This window comes from Ambystoma mexicanum, chromosome 6p, assembly GCF_040938575.1.
Source record: "Ambystoma mexicanum isolate Mex_15411 chromosome 6p, UKY_AmexF1_1, whole genome shotgun sequence".
Lineage (NCBI taxonomy): Eukaryota > Metazoa > Chordata > Amphibia > Caudata > Ambystomatidae > Ambystoma > Ambystoma mexicanum.
Window position 1 is genome coordinate 774,096,288 of NC_090935.1, and position 26,179 is coordinate 774,122,466.

The window sequence follows — 26,179 nt, forward strand, 5'->3', positions numbered from 1 at the left end:
TGCAGGGAGACATTTGGTGTCACGGCACGCGGCTCTCTTAGGCGCTGCATGGCTTAACTGCTAACTTGAGCCGCGCATGCTGCACTGGCCCCAGGCCGTGGATCTCCGGCAGTTGGGACCCCCTCTGCATTCTGGGGTTCTGGTTGGATTTGCCATCACCCCACCCAGCCTATGCCTCACTACGTACTCGTTAGGTACTCCTGGAAACACGCCGACAGTGGAGTCGCCTGCGGCGGATTGGACCACATATGCAGCCCAAATATCCCCAATGCCTGACAGGTCCTCTGCAAGGAACTAAATATCTGCCTGCGGGGGTTGCCTATAGTGCTGGATGACCTGTGAAGCAGGTGTGCACATCCCCCAGGTTCTGGAAATTCAGAGTCTAACACCACTGCCCCTACTGTGCATTCTACGTCCTCCCGTCACCCTCTGAGACATTGCAAGTCCCTATGCATTAGTGGAGACTCCCCACGGTGCCACAACTCGGATTCGCTATTGGACAAGGGCGAAAAAGCTGATCTCCACCTAGCAACAGACATTACCGAAGGATTGGTGTCCTGACTAACACACAGTGGGTGTCCCCCTCTCCATTCTGCTCTTCCCGTCTATATATGGGGAATCCTAAACGTCAATCCAAGATGGAGCAGTTTGCCAGGTCAGACCAGCCCACACCACCCCCCCAACCCTCCAGGTCCCTCTCAGCTGGACGTCTTGACACTCAATCAAATGCTGTTGGCCCTGAAGGGTAGCACGGACAATCTTGGGGTTAAGATAGATGCTCTTACTTGTAAGGTGGACATCTCTGCAGTACAAATTGAAAAGTTGTGGGGATGCATGTCAGAGGCGGAGCAGCACATAGGAGTCGGAGAGGACCTTACTGCAACCTTACAGGACCAGGTGTCCTCCCTCCAGCAAAATATAAAAAAAAGTCATGGCCAAGAACGAAGATCTCGAGGGCAGGTCCAGGAGAAACAATATTAGGATCACCGGGATCCCGGAGTCCACCCCAATCGAGAACATGGAGTCCTTTATCGAGAAGCTTCTACTGGAAATCCTGGAAAACCCTCCTCTCACCCACATGTTTATGGTGGAATGAGCGCACAGGTCACTAGCAATCAGACCTCCACCCGGTGCCCAGAGAGACCTATAATAGCTTGTATTTTCAATTATGGGGATAGAAACATACTCCTCCGAGCCGCCAGAGTGAAGGGAGAACTATGCTGGGAGTCAGCAACGATACAGCTTTTCTCCGACTTCACACCGCAAGTGCAGGACCAGAGGAGGTCATTTCAGACAGCAAAGAATATCCTTAGGAAAAAAGACATTCGGTATTCAATGCTGTCCCCGGCCAAGCTCTGGGTTGTGCGGGACAGAAAGACAATCTTCTTCACATCACCAGAGGCAGCGAACGATTCGCCAGGTTTCTATGAATAGCCGTCTACAGCTAATACATTATATATTTGTTCACCAGATGTATTACTCTACCAGGCTCAATCTCCTCAACGCATCAGATGTGGACTCGACACTGCTTATTTCCTACATGTAGCCTGGTCCTGCCTCCGAGTGCACCCCTTCTGGGACTGTATCCGAGACACCATGTCTGAAGTACTAGAGGGCCACAACCTTAATCCTCCTGAAATATGGCTGCTCGCCCTTCTCGACCCAGCCCCAGAAAGTGTGCCGAAGCTGCTAGCAGTGACCTCGGTTGTGGCTAGATCCCTGATGATTGCCAAGACCTGGGGTCAACGTCGAGTCCCCTCATACCTGGAATGGTTCCACTATATGATCATGTGTGAGAAAAAAGAAACCCTTATAGTTCCTTTATACAAAGATGTGGTAAACCACTGGATTACTGGGCCCCTTGATGCAGCTTTGTGTCCCGTATCCAAGACGAATCATGTCCTGACTCCCCAAGTGACTAGGATTAATGTCGGACCCTCTCGCTCCCCTTCTCCCTACTCCTCTCTCCATGCTTCCAGGTCTTGATAGCGAATTCTCCATCCTCTGCAATATGTTCGTGGCGACACCGCCCTCTTGTGCAATCTCTAAATTGGCCGTCTGTATTTGAAGCTGTGGAATTGTTTGGCACTGTTATTTGGGGGATGGGATAGGGTTGGGTCTGTTGTACTCATGTTGATTTGTTGTATATACAGTTGATACTTACTGTGTGTATCACCTTCTATGTGTACCGATAAATGGAAAAGTCAATAAAAAAGTTTTTAAAAAATGTATTTATTCAACTAAATCAATAAATAAAATAAATAAAAATACATGTGTGTGTAGGGTGGTATGAGGGACCTCCATATCGAAAAATAAAAAAATGTCTACCGAATTGTGGACTGTAACAACTCGCCAGGTAAAGGTTCTCAGCATTGGGCTTTTAAGTTCAAACACAAAGTAATTTCAGATGAAGTCCAAAATGAATAAAGTGAGCAAACCTACCATAGCAATCTGCCATAATTTCTTAATGCTTCGTAGTATTTTTCCTTGTCTTCACTATTTTGCAATAGCAGGACTGCCCTTGGAAAGAAATAGAAAGAACAAGACTCTTTAAAATGCCTAAAGCTTTCTTCTAATAATGGTTTATCATCTGCATGCTAGTAATGTATAAAGTTACAATGCAATTGCAATATACCTTAGGAATATACTAAGCATGGAATTCATTGACAGACTGAGAACTTTACATTCTAGCTAACCAGATGTCAGTTTGACCATGTGCTAAGGTCAACAGCAATGCACCAAATTGAAAATATTACATTATGCAGTGTTTGCAGACAAACAGTATTTGACTAAACTGCATCACTACCGCTTCACTCTGTGGCAAATATCGTTTGTGCCCCCCCAAGGTAACCTAAATCATTCAGGGACGAGTACCCCCAGTACCCAATTTCCATGCAGAGGTGGCCTTGTACAACTGGCAATGTTGGGGTTCCAGTGGTTCATGGAAGCCTTTTTTGTGGTTCTAGTGCAATACAGCCAACGATGTGGTCTACCCAGTACCCAAGTAAACTCCAGTACAGAGAGCATCCAGGCACTGTTCATTAAGGGCAAAGCACTACAGATTTGAAAAATGTGGTCCAGATTATTGCCTGACTCGGGGGTGAGGGTCAGAGCTGCTAGAACCGGATTCGTTGGTGACTGGTGCCTGAGATTCCAGACTGAATCCATACCTAAGGGAGCGCCCAGGAAGAGGTACACAAAGGTTTGAATGTGGTGTCCATAATTATTGGGCGGAAAACAGAATTGTTAAATGGATGAAACCTTTTGATTGAGGCCTCAATGACACTCCAGAATCATAGAAGAAATATTCTACAACATGGCTTGAGAGAAATGGCCATTCAACCTGTAGCTAACATCCATTGCACAGAGTTAACAGCGAGGTCCAAGTAGCAGCTTGGGAATTCATGTATTCAGAAACTATCTAAAAGCTTGCTTGATTGTGGGTTGGTACCATGGCCTATGAAAAACACCCCTTCCTGAAGGCTACCACGATTTCAGACTAAAATATAAGAGCATGCCTGAAATCTTAATTACGAAATATATGGGCTTCAAGTGAGCTGGGGCTAGCCGGGACAGCGCACCGGCAGTATCCAAAAACTGCTCCAGAGTCTGTGCGGTACTGGCACTCAATCTGGCCCACTAATAAACTGCCAATGCGATGCATGTGTCTGGAGTCTGTGACTTGCAAGGACTAAGCGCTAGAAGTTAGAATGCTTATAGATGCTGGCTCTGAATACACTATCATTAATATAGAAACCTGGCAAAACAAGTTTTCTAAAGTGAGTTTGAAGCCATCCCATGTTTAAGCCAGTGCGTATGGTGGGGCCCAAGATTGTCCGGGTCGGTTGCTTTGTCGCCACCCTTGCGTGTCAACCTAAGCTCAACAAAGCCAAGGTGTATATGTCGGATAGGGGTGGATGTTGGCTGGGATGGTATCAGCAAAGTGAAATGGGGATTATGATCAACCCACAGATTCCAGGAAGCATAGCTGCCTTTTCCTCATCAGAACATTTACTGTCCGAGGAGATTTCTACGGGTGTGTTCAGAGAAAACTTTGGTTGTCTTGAGGGTCTATGCCATAGAATTTGATTAAGAAAGGTATCTATTTCAGTAGTAGTCAAAATGAGATGCATAGCTCTCGCCTAAAGAGAGAAAGTAGCAAAATAAATCAAAAGGTTGGTTTCATAAGGACATAATTGAGTGCCTAGAGGCTTCAGAGTGGTACTCTCTGGTGATGCTCTCCGAAAGGCAGAACCCGCTTGTGCGTGCACCTGAGTACTCAACAGCAGTGTTATTGTTGACCATTTTCCATTAGCGAATATTGGAGAATTAGTTAGTCTCACAGCTGGGGCTAAGGTATTCTCCACTTTAGATCTAGCATCAGTGTACCATCAAGTCAGGCTACACCCCGACTCTAAAGATCTCACCGCCTTCATTACACACAAGGGAACTGGCAGATTCAAAAGGATGCCACGTGGGCTCATTTCAACTGCAGCATTCTTTCAGAGGGTAATGAGTGAGGTTTTGGGGGACATGGGAGGTGTGTTCTTTTACCAGGACAACATTCTGGTCATGGATATTTCAATAGGGGATCATGATGCTAAATTGAATACTGTATTGCAAAAATCGAAAAATGCAGGGTTAACGTTACAACAAAAAGTGTGTTGCTTCAGAGTCACTGAGATTGACAATCTGGGTCATAAGTTATCTAGTGAAGGGGTAGCGCCCAGAGAGAGAATGGTCAATTCTATTCTGCGAATTACTCTGCCAAAGGACAAACAAGCGGTATTGTCTTTCTAAGGCATTGTGGAATATTAAGCCAAATTCGTAAGAAACTTTGCTGACAAGTACAGGAACAGTAGGGCATTGTGTAGAAAGGATGCGAAGTTTGAGCGGTCGCCTAAATGTGACCAAGAGTTTATGGAAATCAAACAAGCCATCTCACATGCACCAGTTTTGGCATTTTCTGACACTACTAAGGACACGATTGTCATGACTGATGCCAGTGGTACAAGATTGGGGCTGTTCCCATACAGAGGGAGAAAGAATTGGAAAGAGTGGAAGTGTTTGCCACTTAAAGGCGCTGAACTTAAGTACTCAGTTATAGAGAAGGAGGCGCAGTCAGTCATGTGGGCCATAAACCCATTCAAAACATTATTGTGGGGAAGAAAATTCACTGTTTTGACTGATCACAAACCATTCGTATCAGTTTTTACTTTGAAAGTTCTGGATGGGGTGTCACAACGCATAGTTAATTGGGTTACAGTCCTGTAAGACGACTTTGTGGATGAACGTGTTCCAGTTAGGGACAATGTTATTGTTGATTACTTATCCAGAAATTTCTTGTCTTTACTTGAGGACAACAGTGAAGAACCAATCCAAAATGTGAATTGGGTGTGTGAAGACACCATTGCAAAGTATGAGTGGGAGAAGGCTGACAGTGAAGACCAGGAATTGCTCAGAGGAAGGGAGTTTATCCACAACCCTTGGTCAGGGTGGTCAAGTGATGCAGGATTAGGAGCTGTTCACAAGCTCAGGAATTATTTAAATGAAAAAGATAGTCATATTCTGCATGCTGGATACATAGTGCTGCATATGGGGGTGTGGAAAAAACTGTTGGAGCTGGCCCATTGTGGCCACTTAGGGATTTCAAAGACCAAAGGTCGACTAAGAGCCAATTATTGATGGACAGGATTAGATTCTGAGGTGGAAACTTAGTTAAAGAATGCACTTCTTCTGCAGCTTCTGATAAGGTTTTGAAACACATGTTCAGCCTCTCAAACTATTTAACTTTCCCAAGTTGCAATGTGATTACGTTGCACAGGATATATTACGACCCATAAGGTCGAGAGGGGGTATTAAGAAGTATGTTTTAGTGTTAGTTGAAATTTACTCGAAATGGGTGGAGGTCAAATGTGTACAAGAACTGGATTCCAAAACGGTGGTGCATTTCTTTAAATGGAATATTTCAAAGGGAAGGTTTCCAGAACAAATTATTGACAGACATTGATGTTCAGTTCACACCAAGGATCATGAGAACATTTCTCCAAAGCATTGAAGTTGAACACCACAAGACATCTATATTCCATCCTTCCACAAATGGTTTTGTGGAAAAGTTCAATAGGACCCTTATGCAAGGGGTACACATGGCTGTCAGTACTGGTAAGTGCTGGGGGAGTATATTGAGAAGTTAGTGTTTACCTACAGATTGGCACCTCACACCACACCGTGCCTAGTTCCGTTTGAGGTGTTGAGAAGAAAAGCTGCTTCATCTGTATGTCTTCTGTGGTCCGGCAGGATGCGTTTTGTGGAATGGGATGAGGTAGCTCTGAGAGAAAGGATGTTGACGAGGAAATGAAGAAGGTTTATGATACCAAGAATAGAGCTCGGCTCACCAGAGAGGAAGCTGGTGATAGTGTGTGGGTGCGTAGACCATGTAGAATGAAGAAGTGTGAGAGTATGTTTGTAGGTCCCTTGGTGGTGAGTAAGGTTATGGGTGATGCATGCAGTGGTGTTGGATGATGGTTGTACATGACACAAAGGTAGAATAGCGGTGAGACACGTCATGAAGAAGTGAAGGTGCAACATCGCCCTCCTGTATGAGGAGGGAGGTGTGTTATGTGTTGTAACTGTTATTGTATATATACATGATTGCCTTTGTATATATTTCATTTGGTCACTTGTTTACCTTGTTGTTATGTGACAGTTATCAAGCGCATGATATGTTTTTTTGTATCCTGGGAAACCTGGATTCTTGAAAGGTTCCAATTAGAGAGCCATATAACTTCTGCTAACTGTGCAGTGGTTAGTTGACAGGCCCGACAGGAGGGCCTCCATATATTAATAAATATTTATTTCATGTAACTTACAGTGGCTCCTCGGCATCCTGTATTACACTCACTCCTGTAAACTGATGCTATCCAAGCGAGTATATATTGCTTATATTTTTAAGACATTTCACTGGTAGGGTGACTGTTGTCATTAATGAAATTAGCACCAAGGCCAAGGTTCTGTGCATTACTAGCTCTGAAGGGTTGCATGCCTGCATCACTATTCAGAGAAACTTCTGACACGCTCAAATTGTGTTTTTTTTAATGCAAAACAGTCAGGAAACCACATTGGTACTATTGCCACCCTCCACTTTTTCATAGTGATTCATTTACAAAAGTATGTTAATTTACTCACTAATTGGAGACATTACTTACCGGTAATGTTGTTTCTATGCATTCTTCTCCCGCAGATTCCTCATCAGATAGATATCCCTTCTGGTGTCAGCTGCTCCGAAAACTTTTTTTCGACAGGGGGCATAGTGTGTCTCGACTCGGCCGTCGATTCATCTTGACTCGACATGGTGCTCGTCAACTCCGGACGTGACGTCGGTCGCCGTACATATACTAATGTCACTACGCCCCCACACTTCAGTTCCCTTCTCGCGTCCCCCCACCTGTCACGACCCTCACCTGGCCAATGGGCTTGCCAGTGGGGATCAGGGCTCGGATAACTAATAAGGCCTGGCATCCACTTCTCAGGCCCTCTTGGGGCCAGTCCTGGCACCTTTGGCGCCAGGCTCATCAGTAAGGAAAGACATCTGATTGAGGAACTACTTTATTTAGGCTTTCAGCCAACATGGAGGCATCCACATAGCTTGATTCCTAGTACCAAGCTATGCGGTCTACTGTTTTGGGTGTGGTGGCCCAGGGACTACTTTACCTGGACTACTTTACAGTGGCTATTTAAACCACACCCAAACAAGACAACACGCTTCGCGTTACTTTGCTTCAAGCAACGTGGCGCTCACCGTGTCCAGCTTTCTCACAAGCCTGGTGAATTCCGGACCTGCAGAAAAACCAAGAACATCGTTAGCAGCAGAATCTTACCTGCATTCATCATCCTTCACTGCTCGCAGCTCCTGAGCAGCTCTGTTGGTGGAGTTCACCGCCCGGATCGAAGGACCTGAGAAAAGGAGGAAGACATCATTAAAGGAGGTAGTGGAGACATTACAACCACAAAGCGCTTAAAGACTTACCTGGTTGGTTGCTTTTCGACCGGCATAGCTCCGGAACTCCATCTGCGCTGGGAACTCACCGCGACCTACGAAAAGAGAAAAGCACAGGTCAGTGAGGACAAGACATTGCTGCCCTACGCAAAGCGCCTCCTTACCTCATCATAGCGCCATAGCTCGCCATCATCTCCCGGTGAGAACCAGCATATCCGGTTCTCCAAGCGGACACTCAGCGCTCCTAGGGAGATTAAAAAAGAGACATTTAGAACAGAGAAAAGGCATGCAAGAATAACGACGCCATCAATCGCAATAAGACCTACCTAAAAGATACTACAAGGGCAGCGGTCAGTGGAGTAACTGGACCGCCCGCGCCCACAAAAGACAACGCGCCCCTGCCCAGAGAGCAGGATGGAGAGCACACCGATTCCGACAACCAGGCGGAATCCCATCGACACCGAGACCAAACCAGGGAATCATTGGGAAGGGCACCAACGACCAACTGGCTGGGTGGCGTCCCCGTGGATACCAGGTGAACGTAACACCACCTCCCCCTCGCCCCAAGCTCAGCCACTGCGAGAGATTCGACTGAAAACAGTCATGACTCAGGCTAAAAAGCATAACTTTTTTTAATCTCTTTTTTTTAAGTGAGAAACAGAACAGTTAGAAGCTGCAAGAAACAGCACAACTATAAAGGCATGAAAAGCCTATTAAGAAATCGCTCATCTCCTCTCCTAAGAGAAGGTTAGTCGTCAAGAACTGCAGGAGCTTTCATAGCGGGGCTGGATGTGACAGTCGCTATAGATCCCCTGCTGTTCTGCTCTCCTGTGCCCTGAAGCCAGCTGCACCAGAATTTTCTTCATACCGCCTTTGGAAGCTGAGAAAAAGCAACTTTCCCGTCACGGACGATTGTTCTTAACCGCATCTGCTGAGAGCCGAAACGCCACGAAACTGCTGGACTCAAACCTACTAGCGACCTCGACTAAACTGGCAAATTTTGGTCCGGAATGTGCAGAGGGTCGGGGAGTACCTGAATTACTGACCAGTGGCCCCCTAGCACAACTGATCCTTTTTATGCACGAGTATCCCTTAAAGGAATTCAAACATGGTTAGGTTAGCCTACGCTCCCTAGCTATTCTCGCCATTTGAACACTGCTTTGCCGCCAAGGGCAGGGCCTACTCGAATAGTGGGAACCAATTCTTCATCGCCTCAAACCCCTTCCTGACTTACTACAGCCCTCACAAAAAGAACCGCTTTTTGTTCATCTGTGCGATCATGCTTTTTTACACACAACTGTACTCTTGAGCACAAGGCTCCACTGTTCTTAGGGATGAACTTGAAATTTAGGGAACAAACTCTGAAGAATTGCCTAATGCCATCTGTGTGTTAACTTAACCCTCTCTTCACAGGTTGTGTTTGTATCTCATCACTAAATTGCCTTAGCAAACGTAATGTATAAGGAACAAGTTACTTACCTGTAACTGTTGTTCTCCAGCATGAGTCTGGCATGGATTAACATGCTCATGAATATTCCCCGTCGTCAGGCTGGGATTCCTCGGTAAAGAAAAAATCTGTTTCAGTTTAATTTTTGAACTGTCTTTCTACTATTAACCAATCACTGGTCACTGGGTCATACTGCCCCCAGCCAATGACTGCCCTCTACCTAAGCCCCTCCCCTCTGGCAGCCATCTTCAGATTTGGTAGCACGTAACGTGACAGTAGGACCAAGAGAAGAGCGGCAGAGGTGTTGGAGGGAGGGTTCGCCTGTGAATCCATGCCAGACCCATGCTGGAGAACAACAGTTACAGGTAAGTAACTTGTTCCTTCTCCAGCATGGGGTCTGGCATGGATTCATATGCTCATGAATACAAGAATACATAGCAGTACCCACATGCACAACCACAGGGGGTGGCAAGGCTCAACATAAAGCATTACATCAACTCAACATTAAGCATCTCTTACCTCCTCACCAGGCTCACCTTCAAGCAAACAGGTTGCACAGCACTGCCTGGCCGACTCTGGACTCCTCCCTGGAATCCTGGTCGACGCAGTAAAATCTCGTGAAGGTGTGTGTCGACCTCCACGTAGCAGCCCTGCAGATGTCCAGCAGGGACACACCAGATAGGAACGCCGTGGTAGCAGAGATCGCTCTGCTCGAATGGGCTCTTGGACGGCCGGGGCAACGGTCGGTTTGCCAATGGGTGACAGTGCATGATGCAGCCGGAGAGCCACCTGGAAATGGAAGCCTTCGAGAGGGCCTTCCCTTGGTTCACAGGTCCAAAGTTCACAAACAGCTGTGATGTCTTTCGAAAACCCTTTGTGCGGTCCACGTTGAACTTCAGCGCTCTAGCCACATCCAGCGAGTGCAAAGTCCTCTCAGCCGGCGACGAAGGCAACGGGAAGAAAACCGGTAACACCAAGGGATCGTTGAGATGAAGTCCGACGGCACCTTGGGCATGAAGGAGGGGTGCGTCCTCAGCACTACCCTTGTCTCATGGAATGTCAGATATGGAGGCTTACAAGAGAGGGCCTGGATCTCACCCACTCGTCGTGCGGAGGTGATGGCCACAAGGAAAGCTGTCTTCCACGATAGGAACTTCAGAGGCGCCGAATGCAAGGGCTCGAACAGGGGACCCATGAGCCTGGTCAGCACTACATTGAGCTCCCACGCCGGGGCCGGGGCTTTCACTGGCGGAAACTAGCGGAACAGTCCATTCATGAACTCCTTCACCAGGCGATGAGACCACAGCGACGACCGCCCCGGAGTTATGGTGTATCGGGAGATAGCCGCCAGATGGATTTTGATGGAGGCATGTGCTAGTCCCACATTGGCCAGCGACAGCAAGTACGGCAGCACTTGAGGGGCCGTGATCCGTAGAGGGTTGATCTTAGTTGCACGGCACCAGACAGAGAACCTCTTCTACTTATGTCCATAGCACTTAAGAGTCGAGGACGCCCTGGCCTTTGCAATAACTTCTTTGCACTCCGCCGGGATGTCGTAGCCTCTGAACTCTAGTGCTGCAGGAGCCAGGCCTGCAGGTTCAGCGATCCCGGGTCATGATGTAGGATGGCGCCTCCTTCCCTGGCGAGAAGATCCGCGTCCGTCAGCAGTTTGACTGGTGGAGACACTGACATGTCCAGAAGGTCCGGGAACCATATCTGCCTCGGGCTCGCCGGTGCGATGAGGATCATCCTGCACCGGGACGGTCTGAGTTGACTGATGAGTCGCAGAAGTGGAGGCAACAGTGGGAATGCATACAGGAACAGGCCATCCCAGTGGAAGGAGAATGCATCGGCCATGCTCCCCGGCTGGGGAAACCTGCTGGCGAACCTCCGGCACTTCGTGTTGGTCGCCGTCGCGAACAGATCGATCTGGGGATTGCCCTACTGTCGGAATAGGAGGTCCACTTGATCCTGCCAAAGTTCCCACTCGTGGCAAGAGCGCAGCGCGCTGCAGAGTGAGTCGGCAACAGTGTTTTTCACTCCTGCCAGATGAAAGGGTTTCAGGAACATCCCTTGGGCGACGGCCCAGTGCCACAGATTCTGTGCTTCCTTGGATAGGGCTGGGGATCTGGTACCTCCCTGCTTCCGGATGTAGAACATTGTGGTGGTGTTGTCGGTGAAGACCGCACCACCTTGCCGTTGAGGGACGAAAGGAAAGACCTGAGAGCCCAGAACACAGCCCGGAGCTCCAGGACGTTTATGTGCAGGGACTGCTCCTGCGGGAGCCAGAGCCCTCTTGCGTGGAGATATCCGGTGTGTGCTCACCATCCCTCCAGGGAGGCGTCCGTTGTCACCGTTTCCTGGGGTCTGGAAGTCCATGGCCGCCGCGACATGCGCGCAGATGCCCCACCACTGGATTGCTTGACGGAAGGTCTCGTTGAGAGGGATCTTGTCTTCAAAGTTTACTGACGCTTGCATACCACGGGCGTAGAGGAACTCCTACAGTGGCTGCATCCGCAACCTGCACAGACGCACAAGGAAGACGCAAGATGACATCAAGCCTAGCAGGGACTTGATGGATCTCACCCTGGCCACTTCCATGGTCAACAGCCATTGTACCTTGCCTAGGATGGCCCTCGTCCTTAATTCCGATGGTGAGGCCAACCGTGCCACTGTGTCGAGTTTGGACCACAGGAACAAGGCGTCCTGTGACGGTACCAAGTGGGATTTCGCAAAGTTGATCGAGAATCCCAGTTCCGTGAGCAGGTAGATTGTCTTCGCCGTGTGGTCGACGGTGAGTTCTCTTGACTTTGCTCGGATGAGCCAATCGTCCAGGTAGGGGTATGCATGGACCCCCGGCAAGCGCAGCCGCGCCGCTACCGGTGCCAGGCACTTAGTAAAGATCTTGGAGCCGACTTCAATCTGAAGGGCAGGGCTTTGAACTGGTAGTGCTGCCCTTGGACCATGAACCATAGGAACTTTCGATGTCCTTTGTGTATGGGGCTGTGAAAGTACATATTCTCCAAGTCCAGCGACAATAGAAAGTCGCCTTCCTCCAACTGTGCTAGCACGTGCTGAAGGGTAACCATCCGGACCTTCTGTACTTTGATGTATTTGTTGAGCCGTAAAAAGTCCAGGATGGGTCACCAGCCGCCGGTCTTCTTTCGGACGAGGAAGTACCGCCGGAGCAAGGTGGTGTTGTTGGCGATGCGTGTTGAAAAAGCTGCTGCGGCCGTGACCCTCTTCCCAAGGGCGTAAAGCCTTTTGCCTTCTTTGTCAGGGGGTGCCTCGCCGGTTGACAGAGGGACCCCTGCCCTCTTTCTTGTAGTGGTCACTACCAGGGAGTCTGGGGTGGAGTGACAACTGATATAAAGGGGGTCTGAGGGGGAAGGCCGAAAAAGCTTTTTTATCCTCGGATCAACACCTCTTGTGAGAGCAGGTGTTGATAACGAGGGAGCCAGATGCTTTTTAATCGAGTTGAGGAGAGGAATAGCCTGACTGGCCGGTGGCTTCTCTTTAAGAATGTCTTCCACAGGCCCAAAGGGCGACCCAGCTGGGGAAAATGACAATGCATTACTTACCGTAAAAGCATTTCTGATGGTTGTATCTGCTTAGATTCACATGCTGTGCATAGGTCTGACATCCAGTGGTCACTGCTGAGTATTGCATTTTGTTTTTCATAGTCGAAAAGGGAACGTCGACAAGGCGTGTCTGTAACTCTATCCCTATAGTGACGTGCGTTGTACCCACAATCCCTCACGCATCGAGGTCCCTCTGTTTGTATTTTTTCTGCCCTGAGGGAGCCTTCTATACGTGAGTGAGTAAAGAAAAAAGAGAGATGTAGAAAGATGTCTATGTTCCTTCCATCCAAGCGGGGAGGAAGGGTGGGCGCATGTGAATCCAAGCAGATACAACCATCAGAAATGCTTTTACGGTAAGTAATGCATTGTCTTCTGATGTTTGTTAATCTGCTTAGAATCACATGCTGTGCATAGACTAGCGAGCAGTACCCGGAGTTGGCGGTGGGTTATGAGAAGGAACAGTAGAGAAAAGATGTCTTAATACTGCCTGTCCCACCTGGGAGTCAGATCTAGAGTGTGCGTCTAAACAGTAGTGTTTTGTAAAGGTGTGCACCGAACTCCAGGTTGCCGCCTTGCAGATGGACTCAAGGGGAACATTTGCAATGAAAGCTATGGATGCCCCCGTGCCTCGAGTAGAATGTGCTCTTGGCTTGAAGGAACAAGTTACTTACCTGTAACTGTTGTTCTCCAGCACGGGTCTGGCATGGATTCACATGCTCATGAATATTCCCCGTCGTCAGGCTGGGAATCCTCGGTAAAGAAAAAACCAGTATCAGTTTCGTTTCTGATCTGTCTTTCGTAGTAATAACCAATCACTGGTCTCTGCGTCATACTGACCACAGCCAATGACTGCCCTCTACCTAAGCACCGCCTCTGGCAGCCATCTTCAGATTTGGAAGCACGTGAAGTGGCAGTATGACCAAGTGAAGAGCCGCAGAGGGGTAGGCGGGAGGGTTCGCATGTGAATCCATGCCAGACCCATGCTGGAGAACAACAGTTACAGGTAAGTAACTTGTTCCTTCTCCAGCATGGGGTCTGGCATGGATTCACATGCTCATGAATAAAGAATACATAGCAGTATACACATGCACAACCACGGGAGGTGGCAAAGGCTCAACATTAAGCATAGCATCAAACTCAACATTAAGCATCTTACCTCCTCACCAGGCTCACCTCAGGCGAACAGGTTGCGCAGCACTGCTTGGCCGACCCTGGACTCCTCCCTGGAATCCCGATCGACGCAGTAGAACTTCGTGAAGTTGTGCGTCGACCTCCACGTAGCAGCCCTGCATATGTCCAGCAGGGGCACACCAGAAAGGAACGCCGTGGTAGCTGCGATCGCTCTGGTGGAATGGGCTCTCGGACGGCCGGGCAGCGGTCGGTTTGCCAACCGATGACAGTACATGATACAGCCGGAGAGCCATCTGGAAATGGAAGCCTTCGAGAGAGCCTTCCCCTGATTGACAGGTCCAAAGTTCACAAAGAGTTGTGACGTCTTCCGAAAACACTTCGTGCGGTCCACGTAGAACTTCAGCGCTCTAGCTACATCCAGCGAGTGCAAAGTCCTCTCAGCCGGCGACGAAGGCGACGGGAAGAATACAGGCAACACCAAGGGTTCGTTGAGATGGAAGTCCGACGGTACCTTGGGCATGAAGGAGGGGTGCGTCCTGAGCACTACCCTCGTGTCGTGGAAAGTCAAGTACGGGGCCTTGCAGGAAAGGGCCTGGATCTCTCCCACTCGTCATGCGGAGGTGATGGCCACAAGAAAAGCAGTTTTCCACGATAGAAATTTCAACGGAGCCGAGTGCAGAGGCTCGAACGGAGGTCCCATGAGCTTGGTCAGCACCACGTTGAGCTCCCACGCCGGGGCCGGAGCCTTCACCGGCGGGAACGATCTGAACAGTCCCTTCATGAACTCTTTCACCAGGCGATGAGACCACAAGGACGTCCGCCCCGTGGTTCTGGTGTATCGGGAGATCGCAGCAAGATGAATCTTGATGGACGCGTGCGCCAGGCCAGCTTTGGCCAGCGTCAGCAGGTACGGCAGTACTTGGGGAGCCGTAATCCGTAGAGGGTTAATCTTCTGTGCGTGGCACCAGACAGAGAACCTCTTCCATTTGTGTCCGTAGCATTTAAGAGTCGAGGACGCCCTGGCCTTTGCAAGAACCTCTCTGCAGTCGGCCGGTATGTCGTATCCTCCAAACTCTAGCGCTGCAGGAGCCAGGCCTGCAAGTTCAGCGACTTCGGGTCGTGGTGGAGGATGGCGCCTCCTTCCCTGGAGAGTAGATCCGCGTCCGCCGGCAGCTTGATCGGCGGGGACGCTGACAAGTCCAGAAGGTCCGGGAACCATATCTGCCTCGGCCACGAGGGTGCGACGAGGATCATCCTGCACCGTGACCTCTTGAGCAGGTTGACTAGCCGGATTAGCAGAGGCAAGGGAGGGAACGCGTAGAGGAACAGGCCCTCCCAGGGGAACGAGAAAGCATCGCCCATGCTCCTCGTCTGGGGAAACCTGCTGGCGAACCTCCGGCACTTGGTGTTCGTCGCCGTCGCGAACAGGTCGATCTGGGGTGTGCCCCACCGTCGGAAGAGGCGATCCACCAGATCCTGCCGTAGTTCCCACTCGTGGCACGAGCGCAGCTCCCTGCTGAGTGAGTCGGCGATGGTGTTTTTTATCCCTGCCAGATGAAACGGCACCAGAAAAATCCTTTGGGCGACGGCCCAATGCCACAGGTCCTGCGCCTCCTTGGACAGCGCTGGGGACCTGGTTCCGCCCTGTTTCCTGATGTAAAACATGGTGGTGGTGTTGTCGGTGAAGATCCTCACCACCTTGCCCTTGAGGGACGGAAGGAAGGACCTGAGGGCCCAAAACACTGCACGGAGCTCCAGGACGTTGATATGCAGGGACTTCTCCGTCGGGAGCCAAAGGCCTCTTGCGTGCAGATTTTCGGTGTGCGCTCCCCACCCTTCCAGGGAGGCATCCGTAGTCACAGTCTCCTGGTGGGCTGGGGTCTGGAAGTCCATGCCCGCCGTCAGATGCGCGCGGGTGCCCCACCACCGTATCGCTCGTCGGAAGTTCTCGTCGAGCTTGATCCTTTCCTCGAAGCTGCCCGTCATCTGGATCCAGCGCGCATCCAGGAATTCTTGCAACGGGCGCATCCGGAGCCTGCACATGGGAATGAGGTAGATGCAGGAAGACATCATCCCGAGGAGGGACTTGATGGACCTCACTTTGGCCGCGTCGGCCACCAACATCCGTTGCACCTTGCCCAAGATGGTCCTGGTCCTCTCCTCCGACGGGGAGGCCAGAAGGGACACTGTGTCGAGCCTCGCTCCCAGAAACAGTGCGACTTGCGCGGGCACCAGGTGGGATTTGGCGTAGTTCACGGAGAATCCCAGGTCCGTGAGGAGTTGGACGGTCCTTGCCGTGTGAACCACGGCGAGCTCCCTCGTCTTGGCGCGGATGAGCCAGTCGTCCAGGTAGGGGTAGACGTGGATCCCCTCGCGGCGCAGCTGCGCCGCCACCGGTGCGAGGCACTTGGTGAATACCCTGGGTGCCGACCGTAGTCCGAAGGGGAGGGCTCTGAACTGGTAATGACGCCCTTGGACCACGAACCTGAGGAATTTTCGGTGCCCCTTTAGGATGGGAATGTGGAAGTAGGCATCCTCCAAATCCAATGACGATAGGAAATCCCCTTCCTCCAGCTGGCCCAGGACGTGCTGGAGGGTGACCATCCGGAACTTCTGCGCCTTGATGAACTTGTTCAGACGTCGGAGGTCTAGGATGGGGCGCCATCCTCCCGTCTTCTTCTTCACGAGGAAGTATCTCGAGTAAACTCCGGAGCCCCGAAGCCTCTTTGGGACGATTTCGATGGCGCCCTTCCTGAGCATCGCCTTTACCTCCAGGAGAAGTTGAGGGACGTGAAGTTCTTTCCTGGCCACGGGGGGGACGCGCGGGCACCTTCTTTGAAACTCGAGCGCGTGGCCCCGGGCCAGGGCGTCCAGCACCCAACGGTCGGTGGAGATGGACTCCCACACGCTGACGAAGCCCGCCAGCCGGCCTCCCACCGGGGTGCTCCGGTGGGGGCCCGACCCCACAGCCGGTTCAATCCTGCTTGGACGCGGCCTTGCCGCCTTGACCTCCTGGGCGACGACGGCGGGGTCCGCTAGACTTGCCTCGTCCTCTGTAGGCCTCTTGCGACGACGAGCGGGCCGCTTGACGGTAGGAAGCGAAACCGCCGCCGGAACCTCTGGAGGCGCCCTTGCCTCCGCTGCTCCGAAAGGGCGTCCGACGTTGCTGCAGAACTCCGAGGGCCCGGGCCGTCTCAGTATCCGCCTTGATGGCCTGAAGGGAATCGTCCACTGTCTTCCCAAACAGGTTGTTCCCGTCGAAGGGCATGTCCAGGACTCTGGTCTGGACGTCCTACCGGAAGTCGGTAGCTTTGAGCCATCCACGACGTCGAAGGCAAACGCCGTTGCCCAGCTGGCGGAACCCAGTGTCGGCGATGTCCGTCGCCACGGTGATGGCGTGGTCCGAGGCCACCTCGCCTTCCTGCAGGATCTCCAGGGCCTCCGCCCTCTTGTCGTCCGGCAGAAAATCCAGCAGGGGAGCTATCTTGTACCAGAGCTCCCTGTCGTAGCGAGCCACGATAGCCAAGGCGTTGGCCGCTTTAATCGTCGTCGCTGCCGACGAGATGACTCTACGTCCCATAGCATCCAATTTCTTTCCCTCGCCGTCCGGCGGGGAAGTCGATGTGGAGGCCGCACCCCCCCCCGCTTTCTTCCTGGCTGCCGCGGAGACGACGGAATCCGGGGTAGGCTGCGCCCGGAGGCACAGGGGGGCCGTGTCCGGTACCCGGTACTTTTTCTCGTACCGGTCTCTTCTAGCTGGCGTCGTGGAAGGGTTCTTGAGGAGGGAAAGGCCCTCATCCCAAATGTCGTCCAACAGAGGCACTGCGAGGACCGTCTTCCTCTTGGCCTCGCGCCGCTGATAAAGGAAGCCTTCCTTTTTCTTCTCCTCAGGGCAGAGTTGGAAAAGCTCGGAAGCCCTGGAGATCATGGAGTGAAAAGATCCGATCTCGTCGGGCGGAGAAGCCCTGGCGGGAGGCGACGACGGAATATCCTCGTCGTATGCCTCGTCGTCCGTACCCGTCGCTGCCGTGTCAGTCCCCGTATCATCCCCTCGGGTGGACGGGGAGGAGGGCTGGACGGGGCGCGACGGTTGAAAAGGAGGTGGTGGATGGATCCTTCTTTTCTTGGTAGGGGGAACACCAGAAGGTCCCGGTTCTGGATCCCCCGACGGGAGAGGTTCCTCCGTCGGTAACGGTAGTCTCGTCCTTATCTCGGAGCATAAGGACTGTATGGCCAACAAAATGGCCGCCGAGTTGTCTTGCGGCGCTGGCAGAGGGGAATCCGACGGGCGAGCAGGGGCCCCGTCGGTATCCTCGACGATGTCGTCGTCGTCGTCACCTGCGTCGGGGTCCATTCCGACGGGCTGGCCTTCTTCCACGCCTAGGCCGTGGCTTAAGACCTCGATCAGCTCCTCTTCTGAGGTTGAGGCCGAATCTACGACGACGCCCTGCCCCCCCTTCTTCTTCCCCACGGAGGGTTTCACGGGGGTCCTATCGATGGGCACAAAAGTAGACTCCCTCCGAGGAGGCAGGGAGATTCTGGGCCCCGAGGTCGCCACCACTGGCGCAGCCTCCACAGGCTGAGCCAGGGCCGCCGCGACCGTTTCGATAGAGGGCTTGGTCGGATGGATCAAGGCCTTCACCACCTTAGGTGCGCTCACCGCCTTATCCTTGAGGGAGGGGGCACTGCCACGCTCCTCCTCTGTCTTAGAGCTCGACCGGGGCCTCTCCAGGAGTTTCGCCGGGTGCTCGGCCTTCCTCTTACCCGACCCAGAGCGTTGGCTCGTGGTTGATGGTGCCGGGGAGGGTGCGCCCTGCCTGGCGCCCGTAGAGCCCGACCGTTCGGCGCTCCCGGTGCCAGCGGACTCGCGGTGCTTAGCCTTATGTTGGGCCCCCGTCGCCGGGGCGCCCTCAAAGGTCTTAGAAGACCGCTCGGATTTCTTCTTCTTCTCGCCAGACGGGCTCTTACCCTCCAGCCAGTTGGCGAGACGTTGATGGCGGTCCTTCATGGTCCGTTCCGACATGTTGCCGCAAAACGCACAGTCCTTCTCCACGTGCGTCTTGTCCTCATGAAGGCATTAAAGGCAGAAAGAGTGTTCGTCCTCCTTAAAGACGTTCTGCAGCTGGCATCCAGGGCAGACCCTGAACAGCTTTCCGGGCGTCGAGCTTCCCTTCTCCTGGGCCATCTCCGAGACCGGGCCTGAGAAGCTTCTGGAGTCCTCCGAAGTGTAGCTCGACGAAATCTTCACCCTTGAGGGGCGCAGACGAATCCGACACGGGTCCCCGTTGATCGGATGTAGGATCGGTGGAGCTTGAGGCTCTTTTGACCGAAAGAATCGAAGTTTTTGTGAAAAAAGCGCGAAAAATAGCACTAACGCTCGAGAGCAATAGCACGAGGATCCCAACACATGAACGTGCGGTAAAAATCTGAAGATGGCTGCCAGAGGCGGTGCTTAGGTAGAGGGCAGTCATTGGCTGTGGTCAGTATGACGCAGAGACCAGTGATTGGTTATTACTACGAAAGACAGATCAGAAACGAAACTGATACTGGTTTTTTCTTTACCGAGGATTCCCAGCCTGACGACGGGGAATATTCATGAGCATGTGAATCCATGCCAGACCCCATGCTGGAGAAGGGTAGTTCTCTCTTAGCAAGAGTGTAACAGAGAGTGATGCATTGAACAATCCATCTAGATATAGTGGACTTTGAAACTGCATCTCCTTCTCTTCCTGCTGCCACAGAGACGAAGAACTGATTAGTCTTTCTCAGTGGTCTGGTTCTTTCCATGTAAAACATGACAGCTCTGCGCACATCGAGTGTATGCAGGCTTTTTTCTCCCAGATTTGAAGGGTTTTGAAAGAACGTTGGTAGTTCTATTGACTGGTTCACATGGAATTTCGAGATGAATTTCGGTGCAAACCTTCGGTGTGTGCGTAGAACCACCTTGTCTTTGTGAACTGTTACGAAGGGATCTAGAACTGAAAAAGCCTGTAGTTCACATACTCTCCTAATGGAGGTGATAGCTATTAGGAAAGCAGTCTTAAGAGTGAGGTGCTTAAGAGTTGCCTTGTGCATGGGTTCAAAGGGCGAGCCCATGAGTCTGGTAAGTACCACATTTAGGTCCCATCCGGGAGCTGGGTTAGCTATCGGAGGGTGTATTCTCTTTACCCCCTCCATGAAGGCTTTGATAACTGGGATTTTCCACCACAACACTTTAAGTTGGGAAGTGGTGTATGCAGAAAGTGGACTTTAATAGAATTGAACACCAGACCTGAGTCCAATAGGTGGGTCAGGTACAGAACAATTTGTGTGGGTGAGCAGTCAACCGGGTTGATGCTTTTCCCTCTACACCAGATGACAAATCTTTTCCACTTACTAGAATAGCAGTGACGAGTGTTAGGCTTTCTAGCTTCCCTGAGGATGTCCATGCATCTCTGCGGGAGTTCTAGATGTCCAAACTCTATGATCTCAGGAGCCAGGCTGCTAAGTTCATGTTCTGAGGGCATGGATGCAATGTCCTGCCCTTGTTCTGTGACAGCATGTTGTACGGGCAGGGAAGTTTCACTGGGGGGGATAGGGACATCTCCATCAAGTGAGCGAACCATGGCTGCCGGGCCCACATAGGGGCCACTAGTATCATGGTGACTTGTTCCTGGTGCATCTTGTGCACGATTTTGTTGAGAAGGGGAGTCGGGGGAAAAGTGTAAACAAATCTCCCTGACCATGGAATCGACAGACTGTTCCCCTTGGACTGGTTCTGGGGGTATCTGGAGGCGTAACTTTGGCATTGTGAGTTCTCCAGAGTTGCGAACAGGTCTATTTCTGGGAATCTCCATTGTGTAAAGACGTCGAAAACTATGTCTTCTTGCAACTGCCATTCGTACTCTGAGGGCAGAGGGAAGTCTCTGCTGAGCTCGTCTGCTAGCAGATTGAGTTCCCCTGGTACATGTCGTGACAGTAGGAACATGTTGTGTCCGAGAGCCCACTTCCATATATTCTGGGACAGCTTGGACAGTCCTGGAGAGTGGGTGCCCCCCTGCTTGTTGATGTAGTACATGGCTGTGGTGCTGTCCATAAGGACCATCACTGTCTTCCCTTGTAGGTGTTCTTGGAAGGCTTCTAGTGCTTTGAACACCGCCAGTATCTCCAGTAGGTTTATGTGCTTGGATGCTACGCTCGGAGTCCACACTCCGTGAGCAGTCTGATGGGATAGGTGAGCCCCCCATCCTGTGAGGGATGCGTCTGTGGTTAGAGTGGCTTCCACTGCGGGTGTGGCAAAAGGTTTCCCTATTACCAGGTTTTCCTTTGTCCACCACCGCAGCGAGAGAACCAAGGCCTGCGAGACCACCACTAGATCGTCCCATTGTCCGCTGGCCTGACACCACTGGCTGTTGAGCCACTCTTGCATTGGGCGCATGCGCAGGCGCGCATGAAGTACCAAATAAATACACAACGCCATTATTCCTAGCAAGCGCATCGCTTTGCGCACCGTCACCTCTCGACCTGCCACATATTGGGGGATCTGAAACAGCATGTTTTGGACCCTCTCGTTGGAGGGGAAGACAAGGCCGTCCTTTGTTCGAATTAGAGCCCCTAGGAATTGTTTGACTTGGCTGGGGTCTAAGCTGGACTTCTTCTTGTTTAATGGAGAAGCCCAGTTGGAACAAAAGGTCTACAGTCTTTTGGGTGTTTGAGAAGCATTTCTCGTAGGAATCCCCTGTTATGAGCCAGTCGTCGAGGTAAAGGTATACTGGGATGGATAACCTGCGCAGGTGGGCCGCTGCCACTGCCAGTACTTTCGTGAATACCCTTGGTGCAGATGCTATGCCGAAGGGTAGCACTCTGAACTGGTAGTGTTTGCCCTCTATCATGAACCTGAGGTATTTTCTGTGTGCTGGCAACATTAAAATATGAAAATATGCATCTTTTATGTCCAGTGTTGTCATGTAATCTCCCTGTGTTAGCAGTGGGATCACTTCCTGTAAGGTCACCATACGAAACTTTTGGGGTTTGACAAACTTATTCGCTGGGCGCAGATCTAATACAGGGCGCATGGTTAGATCCTTTTTGGGTACAAGGAAGTACACTGAATAAATACCTTCCGTTACCTGAGATAGAGGTACGACCTCTATAGCTCCTTTTTCCAGTAGCTGATCCACTTCTTGGAGAAGGATGGCGAGGTGTTCTGGTGTCATGCGTCGTCCCCTCGGGGGTCTATATGTTGGGGAACTGTTGAACTCTATACAGTAGCCGCGGGCTATGGTGGATAGTACCCAGCGGTCTGTTGTTATTCCCTCCCATGCTGGAAGAAAGGATGTTAACCGGCCCCCGACCGGCGTTGCATGGGAGGAGACCCGAATCTTCGCGTCACTTGGTGTTGTTGGTGGCTTGGGAGCCTCTAGGGGTGGAACCCCGGCCTCTCCCCTTGCCACGGCGTTGGCCTCTCTGATTGTATTGGCCACTATTACCTTGGTAGTTGTTGGCAGAATACTGTTGTTGCTGGTTTTGGTGCTGGCGTTGGTCACGAAAAAAGCACTTGTTACCAAATCCCCGCCTGTTAGGGGGCTTTGAGATTTGGTCCAAGGTCTTTATGGTGTCAAATTCTTTTTTCGCATTCTCCAGAGCGTCGTCAACTGCCTTACCAAAGAGGTTAGACTCTTTAATGGGCTTATTAATGAGGGACGCTTGCGTTTCTGCCTTAAACCCGGAATTGCAAAGCCAGACGTGACGCTTCAGCAAAATTCCCTGTACCAAAGTACGGCCAGCCGTCTCTGCTGCATCGAGTGTATTCTTAACGATGCTTTGGTTGACCAGAGAGCCTTCATTAATTGTAGCCAATAATCGAGTTTTAAGGGGTTCCGGGGCCTCTTCGATGTCCTGCATAAGCTTTCCTCATTGAGCATCTGCGTAGCTTGCCAATAATGTATTATTATTGGCAATTCTGGTTGAGAATGCTGCAGAGGTGGTGATTCTCTTGGCCAGGGCATAAAGCTTCTTCCCCTCTTTATCTGGGGGTGCCTCGCTGGTAGACAGTGGGACCCCAGCCCTCTTCCTAGTGTTGGTCACCACTAAGGAGTCCGGGATTGAATGACCCCTAATATGTAGTGGGTCTGACTGAGAGGGTGAGAACAATTTCTCAATTCTCGGATTGACCCCTCTCACCAGTGCCGGAGTAGACAGTGAGGGGGTAATACGTCTTTTAACTGAGGCGAGGATGGGAATTGTTTGGCTAGTGGGAGGTTTTTCCTTGATAATCCTTTCCACGAAGTCAGTATCTGGGGTGACGTCCCCGGTTTCGAGTTCGAAATGTGCTGCTGCCTTCTTCAGTAGCGCATTGAAGGTGGGCTGATCATCAACAGGCAAAGGGTTCCTGACTGGTGTAGTCTCAGTAGACCTGATGACTATACTGTCTCGGTCTGTAGACCTAGCTGGTGACTGCCAGGGATTTGGGTCACCCTCGCCTGTGTCCTCCTCGTACCCCTCCTCACCTATGTTAGAGTCCTCATGAAACCCTTCTTCTTCTTGTTGGTCTTCATCATTAATGGACTCATCTTCCTGCTGGAAGTGAGTGTCCTCCTCAGTGAGGTCGTAAGAGTCCATGTCTTCGTGTATGGGGTTATAGAACCTTGGGTATTTAACCATTGGACTCTCCTGGGGTGCCTCCCTTAGTGTCTTGGGTGCCCTATTTTCTGGGATGGCCATGAACCTGTCTATTTTATCCATACAGGACTGGAACTTCTCTAAGGTCCACTGAGGTAGGCCAGAGCGGTCTGGGAATGAAAAAGGATTTTCTACTCCCTGTAGTTGCCTGGTTCTGTCCCATAACGTCGAAGAAAGCGATCCTTCACCTTCTGAGTAGCCTTCTCGCAGGCTTGGGCTTTCCGTCGACGGCGGGAGCTGTCCTGACCTGTTTTCCTGCGCCTTCGGCGTTTCTTTGGCCTTGTGCGCGGTTTTCGGCGTATCGCTCGCCGTCCGTCTCTGGGCGTCTTTAGTGGATATACGTGCAAGGCTTTCGGCGATCATTCTCTCTGCCGAGGGATCGGTCGCCGTCGTGCTAGGTAACGTCGAGTCTTTACTGGTAACGTGAGCACTCTTACAAGGCGCGTTGCCGGAGGATTTGGTGCTAGCGCCCTTATCTTTAGAATGCCCGGACGCCTGTCGCGGAAGCGGTGGCGGGGAGGGCTGATGACCCTTATGGTCGGCGGAAGACTCCAGTGGACCCGACGCCCCCGATGGCGCTATGGCTGCCTTCGTCTTTGACGAATGCGTGCCGGGGGGTATGTGTTTTTGTGCTTTTCTGTGTGTGTCCTCGTCGCCGGGGTGTTCATCCCCATAAGCTGGGCGTGAGCCGGGCTTATCGGGGCCGGGGACGGGCGACGAGGAGCGTGAACGCTCCTTTGAGAGGTCTACAACCTCCGTTACGGGGCCGTGTAATCACTGTCCTCATCACATTCGGCGGCGGCAGCAGGCGAGGAGTCAGGGCTAGACATGGCATAGCCCGCCCACCTTTTGACCTTGCGGTCCTTTTAACGTTTTGGGCTTCAGTAATTTACAGGCCGCACAGCCGTCCTCCTTGTGATCGAGGAGCAAGCAACGGTTGCACCGATTGTGCTGGTCTTTCCAGGTATATTTACCCTTGCAAAGCGGGCAAAACCTAAAGGGCGTCCTGTCCATAGCTGAGGGCCAGAAGTGTGATTACGACCACGAAAGAGAGGGAGGGGAAAGAGAAAGGCATTCTCAAAGAGAAAAGAAAGACCACACAACCCCACTCTCCCTACTGTGTAAGGCTGGCGAGGCCAGGCCACGTGTTCGGCAGCGCCGAAGGATCTCCTCCGCTCCTCCTTCCGTCGAAGATCTTGCTCGGCGGAGAAACAGCTCTGCGTCAAGGGAGGGATCTATGTTATTAATATTAATAATAAACGACCAAAGGTTGAAGGAATGATTTGGCAATGTCTCTCGAGGAGCTCAGCATAAAAGCGACCAGTAACTGGGCGGAAAAAAACAATCTGAGGGACCTCGACGCGTGAGGGATTAAGGGTACAACGCACGTCACTATAGGGATAGTGTTACAGACACCCCTTGTCGACGTCCCTTTTCGACTACGAAAACAAAATGCAATACACGCAGTGACCACTGGATGTCGGACCTATGCACAGCATGTGATTCTAAGCAGATTAACAAACATCAGAAGTAGTATTCCACCCAAATGTTTGGAGGTTATGTTGGGGCAGCGGGGGGTTCTAATAGTTCAAACTCACGAGCAAATGGAAATCAAAGACTGGAGCGAATAAAGCGGAAGACATGGGCAAGGCTATTGTTTGTTACTCTCTAATGCATGCATGTCTGTAATTTATGCTCTTGAAAATCTAAATAACGTTGATAAAAAAATAAATTAATGTCCTCCACAAAGTCGGCTTCAGGAACTGCTTCATCGGTGGCGATCTTGAAGTGTTCTGCTGCTTTGCGTAAAATGGCGTTAAACGCCATTTGGTCGTCCACTGGCGAGGGCTGTCTAGTGGCAGTGGTCTGGGAGGGGAATCCAAACACAGGGCATCAGGATCTGGTGAAGGATCTGGAGACCGCCAAGGTTGAGGGTCACCCATATCCGGGTTTTCCCCCGACCCCTCTATGGGATCATGCATGTCCTCAGGATTGATGAACTGGTCCTCATCCTGAGTGTCTGCAGGAATCTCTTCCTTAGTGAGGTCATAGGTGTATATATCCTCTTCCTGAGAGGGGTCAAAGAGCCTTGGGAATTTTGCTACAGGGGCCAAAGGGCTCTCATCCTGTGGTCTTCTTGGTGTGGGTTGCTCTGAACGGGTAACAAACTTGTCAAGCTTTTCCATCCAATTTTCAATCTTTTTCCCTAGTCCAAACAGAGGCCCCAGAATGGTCTAGAGGTGGAAAGGGATCCTGTAAATGATCCTCATAGCAGTGCCTTAGCCGTGCCTGGCGGGCCGGGGAAGGACGATGCGGAGCGGGAGCGCTCAGTCGAAAGGTCAATAACCTCCGGTTCGGAGGTAT

General features: G+C 51.4%; 1 protein-coding gene across 1 annotated transcript in view; it reads right to left on the reverse strand.

Annotated features, from left to right (window-relative positions):
* Positions 1-26,179, reverse strand: part of SKIC3 (SKI3 subunit of superkiller complex) — a 2,336,627-nt gene that overhangs the window by 993,890 nt on the left and 1,316,558 nt on the right. Inside the window, exon 28 of the mRNA XM_069627646.1 lies at positions 2,443-2,520. Coding sequence (XP_069483747.1) covers positions 2,443-2,520 — 78 coding nt within the window. The remainder of the gene's footprint in view (positions 1-2,442; positions 2,521-26,179) is intronic.